This window comes from Gymnoscopelus microlampas (assembly GCF_963454915.1).
Source record: "Gymnoscopelus microlampas genome assembly, chromosome: 4".
In the NCBI taxonomy this organism is placed as follows: domain Eukaryota; kingdom Metazoa; phylum Chordata; class Actinopteri; order Myctophiformes; family Myctophidae; genus Gymnoscopelus; species Gymnoscopelus microlampas.
This window is the reverse complement of record NC_139941.1, coordinates 57,498,034-57,520,838: the sequence shown is the minus strand read 5'-3', so window position 1 is coordinate 57,520,838 and position 22,805 is coordinate 57,498,034. Positions and strand designations below refer to the sequence as shown.

The following is a 22,805-nucleotide window of genomic DNA, read 5'->3' as shown; positions in this document are numbered from 1 at the left end:
CTCGAACTCGCCACCTGATTGGCCAACTGTCGCTGTCAATCACAGAACGATGTGCGACGACGCTGATAGGCTCGTCAGTTCGGCGCACAGAGCGAATATTGCAGAAAGGCGGTTGAGACCAGACTCTCTCCTGAAATCAAATGGAAATGAGATTTCCGGAGGGAGGGTTTACCAGGCTAGAGATAATCATCACTTTATCATATAAAATACAGTGATGGGTGAGATAATCCTCACTTTATCATATAAAATACAGTGATGGGTGAGATAATCATCACTTTATCATATAAAATACAGTGATGGGTGAGATAATCCTCACTTTATCATATAAAATAAAGTGATGGGTGAGATAATTATCACTTTATCATATAAAATACAGTGATGGGTGAGATAATCATGGTCAGTAATAAAACGTAGGGCACTGTGGTAGACTGCTTCCAGAGGCTTCAGTGTGCTGAACATCTTAAATTTGCCAGTAAGAAACTGTGTCAAGCTGTAAAAGTTTCTTTGTTCAAGGGTTTTTACCTGATTCTATGCTCTCTGTTGTGTTAGTGCCGGTCATTAAAGACAAAGTGGGTAAGATAAACAGCTCCTTAGCCTTAGCCAGCGTTTTGTCCAAAGTTATGGAGACAATTATACTGAGTAGACTTGAGAAGTGCATCCTGTCTATCAATAACCAATTTGACTTCAAACGTAAGCATGGCACTGATATGTGTATTTATGGAATCACTGGCAAGGGCAGCTATAGACAATGTTTTAACTCTGGCAGTCAATGAGTTAAGTTTAGAGTTAGACATAGTTTTACTGAGGTTACGTTTAGGAATAAGGTTAGGTTTAGACATAGTTTTACTGAGGTTAAGGTTAGGAATAAGGTTAGGTTTAGACATAGTTTTACTGAGGTTAAGGTTAGGAATAAGGTTAGGTTTAGACATAGTTTTAGTGAGGTTAAGGTTAGGAATAAGGTTAGGTTTAGACATAGTTTTACTGAGGTTAAGGTTAGGAATAAGGTTAGGTTTAGACATAGTTTTACTGAGGTTAAGGTTAGGAATAAGGTTAGGTTTAGACATAGTTTTACTGAGGTTAAGGTTAGGAATAAGGTTAGGTTTAGACATAGTTTTACTGAGGTTAAGGTTAGGAATAAGGTTAGGTTTAGACATAGTTTTACTGAGGTTACGTTTAGGAATAAGGTTAGGTTTAGACATAGTTTTACTCGCGATGCGACGCGATGTCAGCTTGTAGATCTGCTATTTTCAAATAAAATTGGGCTGAAGTAGTTAATGCATGTTTTATAATATAATAATGTATTTCTGCAAAGTAACTAAAGTTTTCAAATACGTTTAGAAATACTTGGTGGCGACCGTTCTGAGGTCGTTGGATTTGACCCGGGACGGGCGTGTTTTGGGAGCGAGCGTTCTTTTATTCGTCCTAAAAACAACAACAATAATATAATAACAACAATAATATAATAACAATAACACACTGTACCTCCGGACATCTCCAGAGATGAAGGTGAAGGTAAGGGCGTGGCCACCAGGTGGGCGGAGCCACGGCTCCGGTTGGAGATCCGGTGATGTCTGAGGAACAACCCACTGGAGTGGAGTCTGAGCGCCCCTTCATCATCCTCATCATCATCCTCCTCCTCCTCAGAGCTCCTCAGATGCACACAGATGAAGATGCTTCTTTTACTAGAGCAGAAAAAACACATCAGTATCACCATTATTTATAACCTTTTCCTCCATTACCATTAAACATTTAAATAAATAAATAGCAAAAATAGGGCTTGTATATCCACTATTTTCTCCAGCATTGTAAAACAGAAAATAATTAATTCTAACACTTATGTTTTTATTTTACGTTATTCTGGGGCTGTGCGATGCACATATCTCAATATGTATGCCAAATATCTCAATAGCTATACAATATGTATAACAATATATTTAAATTCCAGACATCTTGTGTTGTTTATAGCAACTAAAGACAGTTGCTTCCTACTCAAACCTACTTCATCTGAACATGTTTAGTGCCAGGGAGCCCCATATACTACATTTGTGTTGTTACAATGTTTACAATATTACACATTTTATTTCAACATTTGTTTTGAAAATAGCAGATGTGTACAGTGTGTAGGTTTAAATGTCTCATGTGGCCTATAAACTACATTAGTAGCTTATTTTCATAGTCCTGGTTGCTTATTTCTCTCACTAAATCACCACTGCTTGGTGGTGGAAAAAGTACTCCAGTACTGAAACATAATAACATAAACATAAATAACATCACTCTGACACATGACAGTCATATCATGACAGTCATGAAGGAACTTCAACCTGGTTTTGTCTCTTTCTCCATTTACAACCCGTACATCTACATAAACGTTCACATTTACAATATAAAGTGCTGACCTCATGCCCACGGATGTTATCATTATGTACGGGCCCTCAGAAGTATCCGTATCTTCCGTATTGTTTAATAAAAAGCATTGTAATCCGATTGTTGGCCATTTTCTTGATGTGCTTTCAACTACGCGCACCTATCGGTTGGGAGGTGTACTGCACACTGATACATTATAACTCGATGAGAAAATGGCCACCGATCGGATTTAAATGATTTTTATTGAACAATACTGAAGATACGGGTACTTATAAGGACCCGTACATAGTTGTAACATCCATGGCCATGAGGTAAATACTTTATATTAAAAATATGAACGTTTATGTAGATGTACGGACTGTTAATGGAGAAAGTGCAAACACCAGGTTGAAATTCTGACATGACGCTCGCGACAGACAAGCGTCACGTGACCCATGGCTACACTGCTTGTTGACATGTTTGTTTACCTTCGACTCCCAGAGGAGGAGAACAGCAGGAGGTGCGAGGAGGAGGAGGAGGAGGATGAGGAGGAGGAGGAGGAGGAGGATAAGGAGGAGGTGTTCATAAACAACACATTAAAGCTCTTCCTGTCGGCCAGCGCGTGCAGAGGGTTGATGTTTGATGAAGGAAACCTCTCACCAAGCGACACCAGAACCACCTCCACGGGCGCCGCCATCTTGAATGACGCAGTGCGTAAACGTACGTGCTGACGTCATGACGTATGATGACGAGGCAACGTATGTGAGAGAGAGCCGCCTAGTGTAAGAAAATACCCAAATGTTTTACTGAAGTAAAAGTATCAATACTGTCCAGTGGTGGATTGAAGTAGCTCAGATATTTTACTTAAGTAAAAGTAACATTACCACAATATAAAATATACTCAGTTACAAGTGGCATGGCCTGTGTTCAAAATGTTACTTGAGCAAGAGTACAAGCTCAGAAAGCCTCGCCAGACGTTGTGAGCTTGTAGATCGGCTATTTTCAAATAGCCTATGTATAAAATACGACTAAAGTGGTTAATGTTTGTTTTATAATGTAATAATTTATATCGGCAAAGTCATTAGTAACTAAAGTTTTCAAATAATTGTAGTGGAGTAAAAGTATGATATTTGCCTCTGAGATATAGTGGAGTAGAAGTAAAAGTATTGCCTAGTCTGTCTGTCTGTCTGTCTGTCTGTCTGTCTGTCTGTCTGTCTGTCTGTCTGTCTGTCTGTCTGTCTCTCTCTCTCTCTCTAACTGGTGATGTTTAATAAAAGAATGATCCTGAATCCTGATTGGCTAATGAGTGAATCAGGAAGTGAAATTAAAGTTTGAGGAGTTTCCTGTCAGTAGCTTCAACCACACACACACACACACACGCACACGCACACACACACACACACACACACACGCACACACACACACACACACACACACACACACACGATTTTAGCCTCTGTCAGGAGGGGGGAAAGATTTTGTCACAAGGGGGTTGGGGGTTGGGGGTTGGGGGTTGGGGGGGGGGGGGGGGGGGTGGACACAAAAACTATGGAACTCTGACTGTATTATTTTACACTATGGAATTGCAAACAATAGAGCATATTCACCAGATATTTACGGGTCCATTTGGTTCCATTTGTACACTCTCAGAGTTATGGGGGTCCTTGCAAATAAAACATTTGAGAACCACTAGTAGGACTCCTAATGTGTCATATATAGTGTCGTAGTAAATCAGAGCCATACATATTCAGAAGAAAACCCAGAGACTTGACATTCAGTAATTGGGTCTTATGATTAAAATAAGAACATTATAATGGTGTGTAAATGAAGAATTTGACACGAACACATTTGTCTGTGTACGGACATATTGATGACCCCTGGGTTAGACATAAGGTACAGTATGTAAATGAGGAGACATAAGGTGCATAAGGTACAGTATGCACATGAGGTTAGACATAAGGTGCATAAGGTACAGTATGTACATGAGGAGACATAAGGTTCATAAGCAGCAGCTATATACATGATTATGTGCAATAATCCAGACTGTCGTCTTTCTGGAAACAGATGATGTAACATCATATCTTTAATCTGATTGGCTGATTCTTCTAAACTATAAAACGAGTCCTCCTTCATTCTCTTTCAGACTCCAGAAATTCTCTTGAGGTAAACATGTATTTATTCTGATCTGTTTATTCTGATCTGTTTATTCTGATCTGTTTATTCTGATCTGTTAATTCTGATCTGTTTATTCTGATCTGTTTATTCTGATCTGTTTATTCTCATGTGTTAAATTTGGTTTAGTTTTGATCAGAGTTGATGAAGATTACAGCCACCCTCCTCATCCTCTCCTCTGTACTTCATGTCAAAGCGATCCCAGGAAGTAAGTACATTATATTTATGTTATTATATAATATATACATTTATATCTACTGTTATTATATAAAACCAAATATGAACAATGCACAATACAAACAAATGACCTGTGACACACACACACACACGCGCACGCGCACACACACACACACACACACACACACACACACACACACACTCTTCTCATGTGACACTTTGATCACATGACCAGTGTGTTTTTAAATACATCTGATGGATTCAGCAGTGAGATGTAATGAGGCTTACATTGATGTTTAATGAACATGAACAGCATTTTACCAGCGACGCTGAACACACACACACACACACACACACACACACACACACACACACACACACACACACACACACACACACACACACACACTGTTAGCCTCTATCAGGAGGGGGGGCAATATTTTGTCACAAGGGGGGGTGGAGAGGGGATGGACACAAAAACTATGGAACTCTGACTGGTATTATTTTACACTATGGAATTGGAAATAATAGAGCATATTCACATGGCGGCCATTTTGTCATTTTGCATTGAAGAAACGGGGTGGCATTTGTAACATGTAAACATGTGTAAATGAAGAATTTGCCACAAACACATTTGTCTGCGTACGGACATATTGATGACCCCTGGGTTAGACATAAGGTATATAAGGTACAGTATGTACATAAGGAGACATAAGGTGCATAAGCAGCAGCTATATACATGATTATATGCAATAATCCACTCTGTCGTCTTTCTGGAAACAGATGATGCAACATCATATCTTTAATCTGATTGGCTGATTCTTCTAAACTACAGAACGGACCCTCCTTCATTCTCTTTCAGACTCCAGAACTTCTCTTGAGGTAAACATGTGTTTATTCTCATCTGTAATATATTACAGTATATTTATATTGTTATATTTATATTATTAAAACATACAGTATATTTATATTGTTATAAACATCATTATATGTATCTTTTGATAAATGAAATATATCTAGGCTATATTGTTATTAATATAAATAAACATTATGTATGTTGATTATATACTGAATAACTTACTGTCATATGGATATATCAAATATACATACAGTTTATTCATAGTGTTATTATTTATAATACCATTGGTAAGCAGTAGCTCAGCCTCAAGGCAACAGCATTTTGCCAGCGACGCTGAACACACACACACACACACACACACACACACACACACACACACACACACACACACACACACACACACACACACAGAGTGTGTTGTGTAATTTAAGCCCATATGATCAGGGCCCTTCTGGTAGTTCTAGAGTCAGGTTTACTCTACCTAACAACACTAGTAGGAGCTAAATGTGTTATTTTTATTATTAGTAGTATTGTGCACTGGGTTAGATAGTTAGTTAGGGAAAGTTAGCCTAATGTCTGACCAACCTGTAAAATAAATGCTTACCACTAGCTTTCTTCACAAACATGTTCATAAAGGTGTCTACAAACACCTCTCAATTTGTTCCAACCCAACTCCCTTGGGATACTTTGTGGGAGCCAATCAAAGTTGGGTTACCCGGAGGGCCTGGGACAAAACCTGGAGACATTCAATTTGGCTAAAATGAACTTGTGGGATGTCTAATTATAGGTTTTCAGGGGTCCTGAATCCATTCCAACCCTTAGTTTTTAGTGAAAAATTACTACTACTCCAGGCCATAAAAGTGACCACACCTACTTTCCAGGGGTCTATCCATCAGATTGTGGTGGCTATAATAGTCATCTATCTGGGCCCTCTCACGGACCCCCACCTTTCAAGCAATGCATTCTGGGATAGGTATTAAAATGTCACAGATCACAGAAGTGAACCTTTCAGGTTCTGTTTATTCAGCTCTCTGTATCTCTGCTACACATCACTCTATAAGCCATATCTCCTAAACTGGTGGGTCAAACTGTACAACCAACATGTCAATGTGTAGTTATGATTCCTGCTTTCATATGACATGACAACATGTCAATGTGTAGTTATGATTCCTGCTTTCATATGACATGACAACATGTCAATGTGTAGTTATGATTCCTTTCATATGACATGACAACATGTCAATGTGTAGTTATGATTCCTGCTTTCATATGACATGACAACATGTCAATGTGTAGTTATGATTCCCTGCTTTCATATGACATGACAACATGTTAATGTGTAGTTATGATTCCTGCTTTCATATGACATGACAACATGTCAATGTGTAGTTATGATTCCTGCTTTCATATGACATGACAACATGTCAATGTGTAGTTATGATTCCCTGCTTTCATATGACATGACAACATGTCAATGTGTAGTTATGATTCCTGCTTTCATATGACATGACAACATGTCAATGTGTAGTTATGATTCCCTGCTTTCATATGACATGACAACATGTCAATGTGTAGTTATGATTCCTGCTTTCATATGACATAACATGTCAATGTGTAGTTATGATTCCTGCTTTCATATGACATGACAACATGTCAATGTGTAGTTATGATTCCTGCTTTCATATGACATGACAACATGTCAATGTGTAGTTATGATTCCCTGCTTTCATATGACATGATAACATGTCAATGTGTAGTTATGATTCCTGCTTTCATATGACATGACAACATGTCAATGTGTAGTTATGATTCCTGCTTTCATATGACATAACATGTCAATGTGTAGTTATGATTCCTGCTTTCATATGACATGACAACATGTCAATGTGTAGTTATGATTCCCTGCTTTCATATGACATGATAACATGTCAATGTGTAGTTATGATTCCTGCTTTCATATGACATGACAACATGTCAATGTGTAGTTATGATTCCTGCTTTCATATGACATAACATGTCAATGTGTAGTTATGATTCCTGCTTTCATATGACATGACAACATGTCAATGTGTAGTTATGATTCCTGCTTTCATATGACATGACAACATGTCAATGTGTAGTTATGATTCCTGCTTTCATATGACATGACAACATGTCAATGTGTAGTTATGATTCCTGCTTTCATATGACATGACAACATGTCAATGTGTAGTTATGATTCCTGCTTTCATATGACATGACAACATGTCAATGTGTAGTTATGATTCCTGCTTTTATATGACATGATAACATGTCAATGTGTAGTTATGATTCCTGCTTTCATATGACATGACAACATGTCAATGTGTAGTTATGATTCCTGCTTTCATATGACATGAAAAAACTAAAATGAAAACATTAACAGTAACAGGCTCTGTGTCGTGGTGGGTCACATGTGTATACTAAAGTGAGTTGTGTATAAAGTGCAGTATTGCTTTCAAGTAGTACAGGATGCGTTGTCAGATAAAGTGCATGATTATAGATGGTCACAAGCAGTGGTGGAAAGTAACTAAATACATGTACTCAAGTCTCTTCTGTTTATTCTCATCTGTTTATTCTCATATGTTTATTCTCATCTGTTTATTCTCTTCTGTTTATTCTCTACTGTTTATTCTCATATGTTTATTCTCATATGTTTATTCTCATCTGTTTATTCTCTTCTGTTTATTCTCATCTGTTTATTCTCATATGTTTATTCTCATCTGTTTATTCTCTTCTGTTTATTCTCTACTGTTTATTCTCATATGTTTATTCTCATATGTTTATTCTCATCTGTTTATTCTCTTCTGTTTATTCTCATATGTTTATTCTCATTTGTTAAATTCAGTTCAGTTCTGATCAGTGATGATGAAGATTACAGCCACCCTCCTCATCCTCTCCTCTGTACTTCATGTCAAAGCGATCCCAGGAAGTAAGTACATTATATTTATGTTATTATATTAAAGATACTGATACTAAATCTACTCTTATCATATATAATATTTATTCATAGATGTACTCTTGTTATATAAAATACATGTATATTTATATTGTTATATTTATATATCAAATATACATATAGTTTATTCATAGTGTTATTATTTATAATACCATTGGTAAGCAGTAGCTCAGCCTCAAGGCCCGAACCAACAGGCTTTATGCTTTGGATCAATTATTTAACACTGTGCAACCTGACTTATGAACAATACACACTAACTAACACACACACACACACACACACACACACACACACACACACACACACACACACACACACACGCACACGCACACGCACACGCACACACACACACACACACACACACACGCTGATTCTAACATTTCATTATATTATATTATCAGTGGTGTAAAGTAACTAAGTACATTAACTCAAGTGCTGTACTTAAGTACAATTTTGAGATATTTTTACTTTACTGGAGTACTTCAAATTTTCTACTTCTACTCCACTACATTTCAGATGCAAAGTTGCAAATATTACACTTTTACTCCACTACAATTTGAAAACTTTAGTTACTAGTTACTTTATAGATTTTGATTACAAAACATACACTTCAGCCCTACATAAAAAGTACATTTTGATACCAATACTTTTGTACTTTTACTCAAGTAAATTTAAAATTCTGGACTTATACTTGTAACAAAGTATTTCTACAGTACAGTATTGATACTTTTAATTAAGTAAAACATTTGAGTACTTTTTCCACCACTGTATATTATATTACATTATATTATATAATGTTATGTTCACATCCTGAAATAAATCATTATGAATCTGTTTCATAATATAATATACTTCTAATATTCACCTTTAGAACCAAATATGACTGTTTAACATGATGATGATGATGATTGTTGTTGTATCTTTGTTTTATTTCCAGTGTTCCATGAGAACATTCTACTCATTGGCTGTTCAGACACAGTTAAAGACTCATATAAAGAGGAGATGATGGCACTGGATGGTGAAGTGGTGGCGTACGCAGACTACAACAAAGGGAAGATGGTGTACCCTCAGCCTCCGTTTGTAGATCCTATGGCCTTGGCAGGAGGTTATGCAGGAGCTGTGGGTGATCAGCACATCTGCAAAGGCCAGCTGGACTTCATTCTCACTGCCTTGAAGAAACCACCAGTGAAAGGTACATTAATATGAACACAATAGTTATTGACTAAAACGGTTGAATATATTTAACATGAATGTAAATCTTTAACCCATTCAATCCGGGAACACATATCTGTCATTTTAGATTTCTTTGGCTGTTCAAAAATAGCAGATATACAAGTTCATAGCGCTGCACCGACTGCTGCGCTATGAGCTTGTACATCTGCTACTTTTTTTTTTTTAACTCTTAAGGATTTAGAAAACATTTGTAGAATCCCCAGAAGCAAAGATTTGAGTTACAAATATTTGCTTTAAAAGTATATATAACTGTTCAAAGAAATGTAGGGAACACTTTGATCTATTATTTATTTAGAGTTTTCATGAACTGTGTACATACTGCTAACACAAACTGCTCAAAAGAATTAAGGCATCAAAGTGTTCCCTTCATTATTTAGAGCAGTATATATTCAAAGATTTGCTCAAACTTTCATGATTTAAAAAAAATAGCAGATCTACAAGCTCATAGCGCGGCACCGAGTGCCACGCTATGAGCTTGTAGATCAGCTATTTTTGAATAGCCAAAGAAATAAAAAAAAATTGAAAAAGTGCTCCTCAGACCACAAGTCTCCGCCAGGTCAGGTCAAATTTCACGGAACTCGCACACTGCGTTCACGATTTGAGGAATTTTGTTCAAAACTGACCTATCCTGCAAACTTTGGAAGCCAATGTTAGCCAAGTAGGATGGAGTATGAAATATCGGACACATCCATCTTGATCACATGACTATAGAGATACTGTGTATCGATTTGCGTGATTTTTGGACAGAATCTGAAGCAGTAGAGCAAAACATGTGTTTTACAAAACTCAGCCTCCTGGTGGCGCTCTAAAAGGCATATGTGAAAAATGCAGGGCAAAGGTTTTTCCTTGGCATCTAGGGAGTGTGCGTGCAAAGTTTCACGCTGATCGGTGCAGTTATAGCTATATAACGTGTTATAGCGCCACCATGAGGCTTATTTGAACGTTTTCAAGTGGCATTTCTTCCTGGGCCAAGTGGGAATCTACGTGGAAGATTTCACGAAAATCGCATGCTGCGTTCATGATTTGAGGCATTTTGTTCGAAATGAACCAATCCTGCAGACTTTGGAAGCCAATTTTAGCCAATCAGGATGGAATATGGAAAATCAGACAGATCCGTGTTGATCACATGGCTATGGAGATACTGTGTACCGATTTGCGTGTTTTTCGGACAAAATCTGTAGGAGTAATATAAAAAAATGTGTTTGGCAAAAGTCGGCCTCATGGTGGCGCTATGACAGGCTGATCTGAAAAATGTGGGGCAGAGGTTCTGCTGTGGCATCCAGGGAGTGTGTGTGCAGTTTCACAGCGACCGGGCCAACGGTGGCAGAGATTAGCTGGTCGCAGACAGAAGGACGGACACACGGACGGACAGACGGAAGGAAGGACAGGGGCCAAAACATACTCTCTCGCCATGCCTTTCGGCCTGGCGGAGACAATGACACTCAACTCAACTCAACTCAAATGTTATTTATATATAGAGCACATTACAATGACCAAGGCCAACCAAAGAAGCACGACACATCAAAACAACAATGTTATAGTTCATACAGTGCAAAAATACAAGCAGCGATTAAAAATGCATATTAGAAAATAGTGAGGTAGAGACAATGGTTGTGATGTAACTGTTTAACTGTGTTCAAAGGCCAGGGAAAAGAAGTAGGTCTTTAATAGTGATTTATAAATGTCTATGGACTGAGAGGCTCTTATATTAAAAGGAAAGCTATTCCAGAGCCTCGAGGCGGCCACAGTGAAGGCTCGGTCACCTCTAGACCTTTTGTTAGTTGTGAGCTCAACCAATAGTAACTGATCAGCTGACCTTAGGGCTCTGGGTGGAATGCAGTCTTTGATGAGGTCATTGAGGAAAGGCGGGGCTAGCCCGTTACGTGCTTTAATTAGTTTTTTACAATGGTTCTTAATCACTTGTTCCATTCACCTGAAGACGCTCCCTCGTCTCTCACAGTGAGCTGCAGTCAGTGTGTGGGCTGCTAGCAGTGGTGGAAAGTAACTGAGTAGATTTACTTCAGTACTGTACTTAAGTACATTTTTGAGGTATTTGTACTTTACTTGAGTCTTTCAGTTTTCAATACTTTTACTTTTATTCCACTACATCTGTGATCCAAATATTGTACTTTTACTCCACTACATTTACTTTAAAACTTTAGTTGTTACTTTGTAGATTTTGATTATTATTACAAAACATTCATTAACCATTTAAGCCCTATATACATTTTGGCCATTTGAAAATAGAAGATCTACAAGCTCACAATGTGTCGTGATGCGACTCATTGTGAGATGGTAGATCTGCTATTTTCAAAGGATTTACATTTGAAAACTTGAAATGGGACATTCTGCACAATGAGTACTTTTATTTTCGATACTTTAAGTATATTTTACTTTTGTACTTTTACTCAAGTACATTTTGAATTCTGGACTTTTACTTGTAACAGAGTATTTCTATATTGCAGAATTTATACTTTTACTTAAGTAAAACATTTGAGTACTTTTTCCACCACTTGCTGCTAGTAGCCCCGCCTTCCTCCTATTACACACACACACACACACAGACACAGACACACAGACACACAAACACACACACACGCACACGCACACACACATGAACCTATTTTAGACTTTATGTAGTGACATATTTGGCCGATAGGGGGCAGTTAGCCTAGTGTTGATATAATACAGATGATAATAAAACTGAACATTTTTAATTGTCTATTTCCAGATGGATATGTGTACTATCAGGCTTCCCGCTGTGTGTTTAACTCCAGTGAGCTGAAGGACATACAGTACATATACTCAATGAATTTCGAAGGTGATGAGATCATCAGGTGGGACAGTAGAGTAGATCAGTGGGTTGGATACACTGAGTTTGGTGTGAAGCAGGCAGAGCTCTTCAATAAAGATCCTACAGAACTGGCTGTGAGGAGAGCACAACGAGAGAGATTCTGCAAAATCTGGATTGAGATCTCCTACTCTGCTGTTCTGAACAAGAGAGGTGAGCTGATCTCAGAGCAGCACTCAACACTCATCACCTCATAAACTATAACATGACATCATAATAAATCATTCTATTCAGAGATGATTAATGGTGTTAATATTGATCTGATAATGATTATAAAACATCCCTTTGTCTGGGCCGTAGCGTGACGGTCCAGGCACCCCAGGCTGGGGTGCCTGGGCCGTCACGCTATACTTTCCCTATCCCTCTCTCTAAAAAACAAACATTCAATCCGGGGACGCGTCTCTGTCATTTTAGATTTCTTTGGCTATTCAAAAATAACAGATCTACAAGCTCATAGCGCGGCACCGAGTGCCGCGCTATGAGCTTGTAGATCTGCTATTTTTGAAGATTTTTGAAAATGTGTGCAAATCTTTGAATGTATATATTTTAAAAGGAACATTTGTAACTCAAATCTTTGCTTCTGGGGGTCCCTGGAACAACATATTTCACAACATTTGCACACATTCTCACGATTTAAAAAAAATAGCAGCTCTACAAGCTCATAGCGCGGCACCGAGTGCCGCGCTATGAGCTTGTAGATCTGCTATTTTTTTTTTATATAGCCAAAGAAATCTAAAATGACACAGATGCTTTCCTGGATTGAATGTGTTAATATTCTCAGAAACATTTCAGATCCTCTTAAACACTAAAGCCTGATTTATACTGTATCCTAACACGCTGTCACACAGTGGAAATAGCAGATCTACAAGCTCACAACATGTGGTGTCACCAAGGGGCCAGCTTGATATTTTTACATTGCCTCTAATACTGAAGAGACAGTTCATATGAATGACCTGTAGTGTCACTGTTTTACTCCTGCTGGTGTCACAAAGAATATTCTCTCAATGTAAGCGGATGGGTTTTGACAAACTTTAGACTTGATTTTCTTACCTTAATAAACATTGTCATAAATACTATATGCTTCCAGTCGCTAGTTTAAAGTCTCCTTTCAATCATCATGATATGTGTTTTGGTAAATGATGGTTCACTTTATTTTAAGACTGATGATACATTTAAGTAGGGTATGCTCTAGGAGGGGCGGGATGATTTGATTGACAAGCTAAACAACCAATAGCATTCATTCCCTGCCCCTGCTCTTGATTGACAAGCTAACCAACCAATAGCATTCTTTAGGGATTGATTTCATAGAAATAGTCACAAGTAAACCAATAACCTATCATCAGTCTAAACAGTATAATATCAAACAAAACAATTATCTGTACATTGAAACTATCCAAACTATAGGATGCCAGGTCAACAATGAAGAGAAGGGAGAAGAGTCTAGGACGTGTGGAGCGTTGTCCAGGGTGTTTTAGAGAAGGTTCTGACAGCTTCCCTGTGTTAGCTGATCTGAGTGAGCGGGAGGGGTTGTAGGGTTGGATCAGGCTTGAAGATATGGGGGTGTCATACCTTTGGTTGCTTTGTAGGCCAACATCAGAGTTTAGTACTCTGTGAGGGCAGCAACTGGGAGCCAATGGAGGGAGAGGAGAACGGGGGAGAGCCGGGAAACGTGAACATTTTGGCTGGTTGAAGACCAAGTGTTTTGCGGCTTTCTGGATTATTATTATTATTATTACAATTATTAATGATAATGACATGTTCCTCTGACTGGTAATGATAATGCTAATAATGATAATGATAATAATAATCATATTTTTTAAGAGTGGATCTCATTTGGATCTCATTTGAATGGTATACAATTATTAATGCTAATGACATGTTCCTATGACTGGTATAATGATAATAATAATAATCATCTTTTTTAGGAGTGGAGCCCAAAGTGAGACTGAAGTCAGAGACTCCCCCTCGTCGTGGTGAACACACTCACATGCTGAGGTGCAGCAGCTACGACTTCTATCCTAAAGTGATCCTGGTGACCTGGTGGAGAGGTCAAGAACCTTTGACCTCTGGTCTCTCCTATGCCGATGTGTCTGATGGAGACTGGTACTACCAGTACCACTCCTACCTGGAGTACACACCCAGGTACACACCTAACAGACACCTACAGTATACATAGAAATACACACCTCTACTGGTACTACCAGTACCACTCCTACCTGGAGTACACACCCAGGTACACACCTAACAGACACCTATACATAGAAATACACACCTAATAGACACCTATACATAGAAATACACACCTAACAGACACCTATACATAGAAATACACACCTCTTCTGGTACTACCAGTACCACTCCTACCTGGAGTACACACCCAGGTACACACCTAACAGACACCTATACATAGAAATACACACCTCTACTGGTACTACCAGTACCACTCCTACCTGGAGTACACACCCAGGTACACACCTAACAGACACCTATACATAGAAATACACACCTCTACTGGTACTACCAGTACCACTCCTACCTGGAGTACACACCCAGGTACACACCTAACAGACACCTACACATAGAAATACACACCTCTACTGGTACTACCAGTAGAGGTAGTGTAACAACAATTCCTCCGAGCCCCGACCATGTTTATCACCAGTCCACTCCAGACACAACCACTCAGCAAGCTCGTCGTCGTGCACGCATAACGAACACACACAGAGACCCGTGCGCGAGCGTGTTATACATGAATACACACACAGGAACACGCTATAACGTGCGCATCTCATTACTAAGTTTCTTCTGCCTCTTGCCTTCCTATATTTCCTGCATTGGGGAGGGAATAGTGGAATACACAATAAACACTAGAGCAGAGGAGAGCCCAGTGGGGCATTCACGCTCCTACACAAACATAGTCAAACAGTTTTTTCCCCCAAAAACTAAATATTAAAAGACCAACGGATCAATGTGTTGAATCACGGTGCGTTTCAGCGTGTAGATCGGCTACGTTCACAATCTGTCCTAATGTTAGTGCTAATTAACAGCTGCTCACTCACTGCCAGACCGGGCGGGGAGGAGGGGCCGCTTCAGCTCTGAGCAGATCCACATGGACACACATTCTACTTCATGATTATTTTAAATATCAGTATAAACTTATCTTATTCTAATGCTATTGTGTGTGTGTGTGTGTGTGTGTGTGTGTGTGTGTGTGTGTGTGTGTGTGTGTGTGTGTGTGTGTGATACAGATCAGGAGAGAAGATCACATGCATGGTGGAACATCCCAGCCTGACCGCGCCTATCAAGATGGACTGGGGTCAGTTACTGTAATCTACTGTAATGTTTTACAATACACTCTGTTTTAAGGGTTAAAGGATTATTCTCTATTTGTACCTGAAGGTATATTTGTTTTACAGAAAGTAAAAACATTAATCAGCTTAGTTTACTAATGGCTGCAGATAATCATCGATTATAAAGGTCTTAATATAATATAATACCAGTAAGACTCCCTAATCGGGAGATAAGCGACCGTAGGTCACATGTATACAGAAGAGGGCTGTAACGGCGATTGGTTCCTAGTTGTGTGGGCAATGTATAGTTTTGTTTGGTGGTCTAAGAAATGTGGTGGCAGGCATGTTGATGACATGAGTGTACACATACTGTGTAGTGTGTAGCAATTTGCGTGTTTTTAGGGGCAAAACTGTAGGAGTAGTGGGCAAAAATGTGTTGTGAAAAGCGGCCTGAAGGTGGCGCTAGAAGAGGGCCATGTGAGAAATTAGGGGTGGGGTGTCCGCGTTGCCTTGGCGGACGAATAGGTACCGGCCGCGGCTCTCCCGGACGCTCCTAGCCCGAGTTACGGCATTTTATGTGAGCTGCAGTGGCAGGGGGTCCTCCACTGGGGGCGCCACCACTTTTGCATCCGTTCTGGAGCACCAGGAGTGGGTGGTCCCCGGGAATGCCCCGTGAGCAGCCCCGTTGGGGTGGTCATTTGGTAATTTGTCCACATGTGCTCATTTTTTACACTTGGGGGTCCCCGAGGCAGCTGGGGGTCCCTGGAGCTCCGGGGGTCCTTGGAGGGTGTAGTTTGGCAGGTAAGGAGTGTGTGTGCAAAATCTGGCATGGATCGGGGCAACGGGTGCGGAGATATGAGCAGGGCAAAAGTGTGACGGGACGTGTGTGACGGAGGGACGCACGGACACCTGGAGCAGGTTTCTATAGTAAATGCGACCTACGGTCGCAATAATACCAGTAAGACTCCCTAATCGGGAGATAAGCGACCGTAGGTCACATGTATACAGAAGAGGGCTGTAACGGCGATTGGTTCCTAGTTGTGTGGGCAATGTATAGTTTTGTTTGGTGGTCTAAGAAATGTGGTGGCAGGCATGTTGATGACATGAGTGTACACATACTGTGTAGTGTGTAGCAATTTGCGTGTTTTTAGGGGCAAAACTGTAGGAGTAGTGGGCAAAAATGTGTTGTGAAAAGCGGCCTGAAGGTGGCGCTAGAAGAGGGCCATGTGAGAAATTAGGGGTGGGGTGTCCGCGTTGCCTTGGCGGACGAATAGGTACCGGCCGCGGCTCTCCCGGACGCTCCTAGCCCGAGTTACGGCATTTTATGTGAGCTGCAGTGGCAGGGGGTCCTCCACTGGGGGCGCCACCACTTTTGCATCCGTTCTGGAGCACCAGGAGTGGGTGGTCCCCGGGAATGCCCCGTGAGCAGCCCCGTTGGGGTGGTCATTTGGTAATTTGTCCACATGTGCTCATTTTTTACACTTGGGGGTCCCCGAGGCAGCTGGGGGTCCCTGGAGCTCCGGGGGTCCTTGGAGGGTGTAGTTTGGCAGGTAAGGAGTGTGTGTGCAAAATCTGGCATGGATCGGGGCAACGGGTGCGGAGATATGAGCAGGGCAAAAGTGTGACGGGACGTGTGTGACGGAGTGACGGGACGTGTGTGACGGAGGGACGGACGGACACCTGGAGCAGGTTTCTATAGTAAATGCGACCTACGGTCGCAATGATATGATATGATATGATATATGATATAATATAAAATAATATAATATAATATCATATCATTAATATAATATAATATTTGTATTGTCAGATGACTCCATGTCAGAGTCAGTGAAGAACAAGGTGGCCATGGGAGCATCAGGTCTGGTTCTGGGTCTGGTCATGTTCCTGTCTGGATTCATCTACTTCCAGTGGAAGAAACGAGGTGATTAACGTGTTTAATTAACATGTTTAATAAACATGTTTAATTAAGTATTATACTACCAGTGGAAGAAACGAGGTGATTAACATGTTTAATTAACATGTTTAATTAACATATTTAATTAACACGTTTCATTAATTATTATACTACCAGTGGAAGAAATGAGGTCAGATCAACAGAGGATCACATGACATGTGGAACCCTCACAGAAATGCAAACAAACAAACAAACACGTAAAGCCACAACCTAAACTGTTTTATATTGGTTTAGAACCTTAACCGGTTTAGACCAGTTTAGACAACCTAGTTAGAGGTCAAAGTGTGTTCTATGTTGTCACATTTAGCTTTAATACATCAGTGTTACATTTAGTCCTAAATAAGAGTCAAATGTTCACATTAGTTCTGATGCAACATGTGACCCTGATGACTGAACCCTAATGTCGTTGTGTTGTTGTGTTATGGTGTGTATATTTATGCATTTTATTGAGAAATACACACAATACAGTACATAGGATTTATTCTGTTTTAACTGTCTCTCTTCTTCTTCTATCAGGTCGTATTCTGGTGCCGACAACCAATGACGATCTTTAGACTCCTCCCACACACCCAGGTTCACTCCCTCTTTCTTTTTACTAAACTTAGTTTTTTTGTTTTACCTATAAAAGTGTATAAAACTATAAAACATACACAAAACAACATGCTTGTGTAAGAAGTGAAACAACTAGCCTGGTAAACCATCCCGGTCGCGTGAATTCACATTATCATGTGTCTTCTGCTTCATTTATTATAATAATGAATCTAATAATCACATTTAATAATCAAATGATTTGTTGTATCAGACAACACTGATGACAATGTATTGACAAAGTATTGGTCACATGTTGTTTGAATGGACTGAGTTGTTTCTACTTTGATGGTTACTGTAGTTGCTGGGAGGCTGCTGGGAGGTTAGGTTTTTAACTAGTTTACTAATAACTTGTTCAAGATCTATTAACTATGTATAGCATCGTTTTAAATCATTAACCACTAACAAACATTTAACCAGTTATGAATAACACATAACACAACTAATAATTTGAGAATGATGAATTTACTATTATAAAGGAAGGTTATTCTAAAGTGTTAACATGTTCACACAGTTAATACATTCTGATTCTTATTAGTCCAGGGGCCAAGCCATATTTTGGTACCACCTAAGGTGACCGTAAAGTTTTTGTATTTTTGTCTTCCTACATGTCTCTAGTTTATATTTTGGTATGATAACCCTTCCAATCTTGTAGCTTAATGGCAGTTATCACTACCTACTGGCTAATGTATCCGGTAGGAGACACAAAGTAGAATCTTTGTGTCTCCTACTCCTGTGCAATTGATAGAAAATAAATATTTTTTTGTGTGAACTCCTCCTTTAAGTTTCCCAGGGGGATTCTCTACCCATTCAGCTATGACCACCCTAGACCGAAGGAGGGTCAACTTTTACAAGCTTATGGAAGGCAGTCTTTTTGCAAACACCAAAAATCTGAGAAGTTATCAATTGCACACCCCATGAAGCCTTGAATACATGGATATATTTTGTTTTTTGTCGCAATAATTTGATGCCCGGGTGTAGGAGACACAAAGATTCTACTTTGTGTCTCCTACCGGATACATTAGCCAGTAGGTAGTGATAACTGCCATTAAGCTACAAGATTGGAAGGGTTATCATACCAAAATATAAACTAGAGACATGTAGGAAGACAAAAATACAAAAACTTTACGGTCACCTTAGGTGGTACCAATTTGTGAAAATATCAGTGTTGGCCCCTGGACTAAATTGGTTTATTGTCTTTTCACAGAACACCTGGGTGTGTTTTCAGAGAAGCAGAGAGTCATCACTGCTGGTAGAGAGGAGTAAATACATGTGTGTCCATTCAGCTTTTAAATAATCATAACAGCAGAACAATGATGACATCATCAATCTTGTTAAATAATCACAACAGCAGCACAATGATGACATCATCAACCTTTTTCACAATGTGTAAAATGTGTCCTTTAAACAATTAAAAATGATAATTGGCTAGCCAAAGCTAATGATAATTAGTGTGCAGACTCTGTCTTTTCCTGGTGTTTGGCCCAGGTCGACATGGTTTTGAGGTGAGGTTAGGGTTAAGTTTAGGTTTAGGCATAGTTTTTGGGAGGTTAAAGGTCAGGGTTTAGGGTTAAAGTTAATTTTATAGACGTAGTTTTAGTGAGGTTAAAGGTCAGGGTTGGGGTTGGGGCGCCACCTGGGCGAAACACCAAAGGAAGAGGGAGTCCCAATTAGTGTGGGCGGTTCATCAAATTACTTTGTATAGTTTCTGTCGTCAGAAAACACAAACATAATATTTCAGTTCTACACTATATTGAAACATGAAATAAATGATCACACACACAGTCAGAGTTCTTCATAACATTAATATTAATATCCATCTGAATGGAAGTCAGTCAGCCATGTTTGTGAAAAAGGTTTTATTATTTTATAATTGACCATAAGTAATTTATTATGTAATCATTTATAATGTGTGATAATTCATGTGTTATGATCAGTTTCCCTGTGATGGGTGGACCTAGACCCACTAGGGTGGTCCAGGGTTATGGGTGGACCTAGACCCACTAGGGTGGTCTGAGGTGATGGGTGGACCTGAACCCTCTAGGCTGGTCCGGGGTTATGGGTGGACCTAGACCCACTAGGGTGGTCTGAGGTGATGGGTGGACCCGGGTCCACCCAAATTAGACAATGGTGGGCTACCACAGTCTAGGAAATGAATGGGAAACACTGATGGCATGAAATAATTTTCATTTTAAGTATTAATTCTTAATTTTTAAATGTAATGATGTATATGTAATCATGAGCAGGGGAGCAGATCTCATTACAACTTAGGAGGGAACCACAAACAAGGAATCTTCTCATCAATAACATCCCCAACATAGAGTTAACGATAGGATTTTAAACTAACTAATAATGTTCACAATGATTACAGTTTGTCTGACATTTGGTATAAAAAACAAAACACCAAATCCATGTTCAATGCATGAAACAAACTATAATGTTATGATGTAAATAATCCATGATTATTTACATCATAACATGATTTAACTACAAACACATGAACATGCCTCCATGTTTAACTGCAGGTTTTACAAACATTGATTCTTTCACATTAATTCACATCATTTGAGATTTGATTTGATTAGATTTTGGTCAAAGATGATCAGGACACACGAAAACAAAAAAATAAAACCTGGAATCAGCTTCTATTAAATATAGATTTTAAATGATATTATTTATTTAAAACAGTTTATTGGAGGAACATGTTCCCTCCTTCCCCCCTGGGATCTGCACCCCTGATCATGCAGTGGCATCAGTTCAGCAAAAGCTAAGGTATGGCAAGGTTAGGGTTGCCAACTCCCAGAGATTAAAATAAGGGACACCTATCCTGGGCGCACGGCAAAGCAGAGCGGCCCCAAAAACATTGGGGGTTAAACCACCCAAATGCATAGAGAACTATGCAGTATACCTTTAACACAATGGTCTTACACCTGCATTAGGCTACTATTCACCATTAAAAACAAAATATATATATATATATATTTTTTTTAATAATCTTTTTATTTTTGGAGTCAAGGTATGGCACCTGTCCTACCTTGCCATACCCAATTGACGCCCCTGTGATCATGAATGGTTTGAAGTTCAGATGTCAGATTTTGGCTTTAATTTGCTTGGTTTGAATGGAATGTCACAATATCAATAAAGGAATAAGAAACATATTTTGGCCTCATGTTTTCTTACATTTCACTCATACAGTATTTTATCTTAACTGTCTGTTAAGAGAAGCCAACCTCCACATTCACCACATGTGTTTTTCCCCAGGTGTGCTGAACCATGCGTCCTTTCCATGTCCTACCTGAAGGCAGCGTTCAAGATCATTGTAAAACAAACTTTTATATTACTCCTTCAGAGTACACATAATCTTTATAGTCATGTGATCAAGATGCATCGGTTAGATTTTTCATATTCCATCCTGATTGGCTAAGATTCACATCTAAAGTTTGCAGGAGTGGCCCGTGTTGAACAAAATGCCGCAAATCATGAACGCAGTGTCCGATTTTTGCAAAAAGCATTTTTGTCTCCACCAGGCCGAAAGGCATGGCGAGAGAGTATGTTTTGCCCCCTGTCCGCCCGTCCATCCGCGTGTGTGTGTGTGTCCGTCCTTCTGTCTGTGACCAGCTAATCTCCGCCACCGTTGGCCCGGTCACTGTGAAACTGCGCACACACACTCCCTGAATGCCACAGCAGAACCTCTGCCCCACATTTTTCAGATCAGCCTGTCATAGCGCCACCATGAGACTGACTTTTGCAAAACACATTTTTTGCTATTACTCCTACAGATTTTGTCCAAAAAACACGCAAATCTATACACAGTATCTCTATAGTCATGTGATCAACACAGATCTGTCTGATTTTCCATATTCCATCATGATTGGCTAAAATTGGCTTCCAAAGTTTGCAGGATTGGTTCATTTTGAATGGCACCCTTTTCCCATTGGACTATTATAGCGCCACCAGGAGGCCACAATAACCTACCAAACCTGGCAGAGACTTGTGCTCCGAGGAGCACTTTTTCTAGTTTTATATTACTCCTACTAATGTTGTCCAAACATCACGCAAATCGGTACACATCTCTTTAGTCAAGTGATCAAGACCGATCAGTCCAATTCTTCACATTCCAGCCTGATTGGTGAATCCCGAACATTGCTGGCCCACACTAACCTACCTGACCTGGCGGAGACCTGTGCTCTTTTGCCTCATCTTGAATGTGTGTTTCCTGATAAGGAGATATCATAGGTGTTTAACTTCTCTTTATTTTTACTATTCAAATATCCTTTTTTTTTTCTATATAATTTTTGTCCCACGATTTTGTAACCCACATTTTTTCACCCAGTGCCAATTGCCTATGTAATCCTGGG

The 22,805-nt window shown here is 39.4% G+C and overlaps 3 protein-coding genes across 3 annotated transcripts in view; 1 reads left to right on the top strand and 2 right to left on the bottom strand.

Moving 5' to 3' along the window:
• The window catches only part of LOC311044518 (uncharacterized protein), a 5,882-nt gene extending 2,952 nt beyond the window's left edge, over positions 1 to 2,930 (bottom strand). The window contains exons 1-2 of the mRNA XM_084056160.1: positions 2,832 to 2,930; positions 1,483 to 1,682 (exon numbers count right to left, since the gene is read on the bottom strand). Coding sequence (XP_083912286.1) covers positions 1,483 to 1,682; positions 2,832 to 2,929 — 298 coding nt within the window. The 5' untranslated portion in view covers position 2,930. The remainder of the gene's footprint in view (positions 1 to 1,482; positions 1,683 to 2,831) is intronic.
• The window catches only part of LOC311044514 (mediator of RNA polymerase II transcription subunit 27-like), a 55,740-nt gene that overhangs the window by 15,111 nt on the left and 17,824 nt on the right, over positions 1 to 22,805 (bottom strand). The gene's annotated exons all lie outside the window — the stretch shown is intronic.
• On the top strand, positions 4,640 to 22,683 carry LOC311043237 (H-2 class II histocompatibility antigen, E-S beta chain-like; the record flags this gene model as incomplete). Its single annotated transcript, XM_084054413.1, has 8 exons — positions 4,640 to 4,723; positions 5,476 to 5,584; positions 8,423 to 8,501; positions 9,466 to 9,720; positions 12,493 to 12,765; positions 14,538 to 14,715; positions 21,709 to 21,766; positions 22,672 to 22,683. Exons 3-8 carry the CDS (start codon positions 8,435 to 8,437, stop codon positions 22,681 to 22,683), a joined length of 843 nt encoding a protein of 280 aa, XP_083910539.1. The 5' UTR covers positions 4,640 to 4,723; positions 5,476 to 5,584; positions 8,423 to 8,434.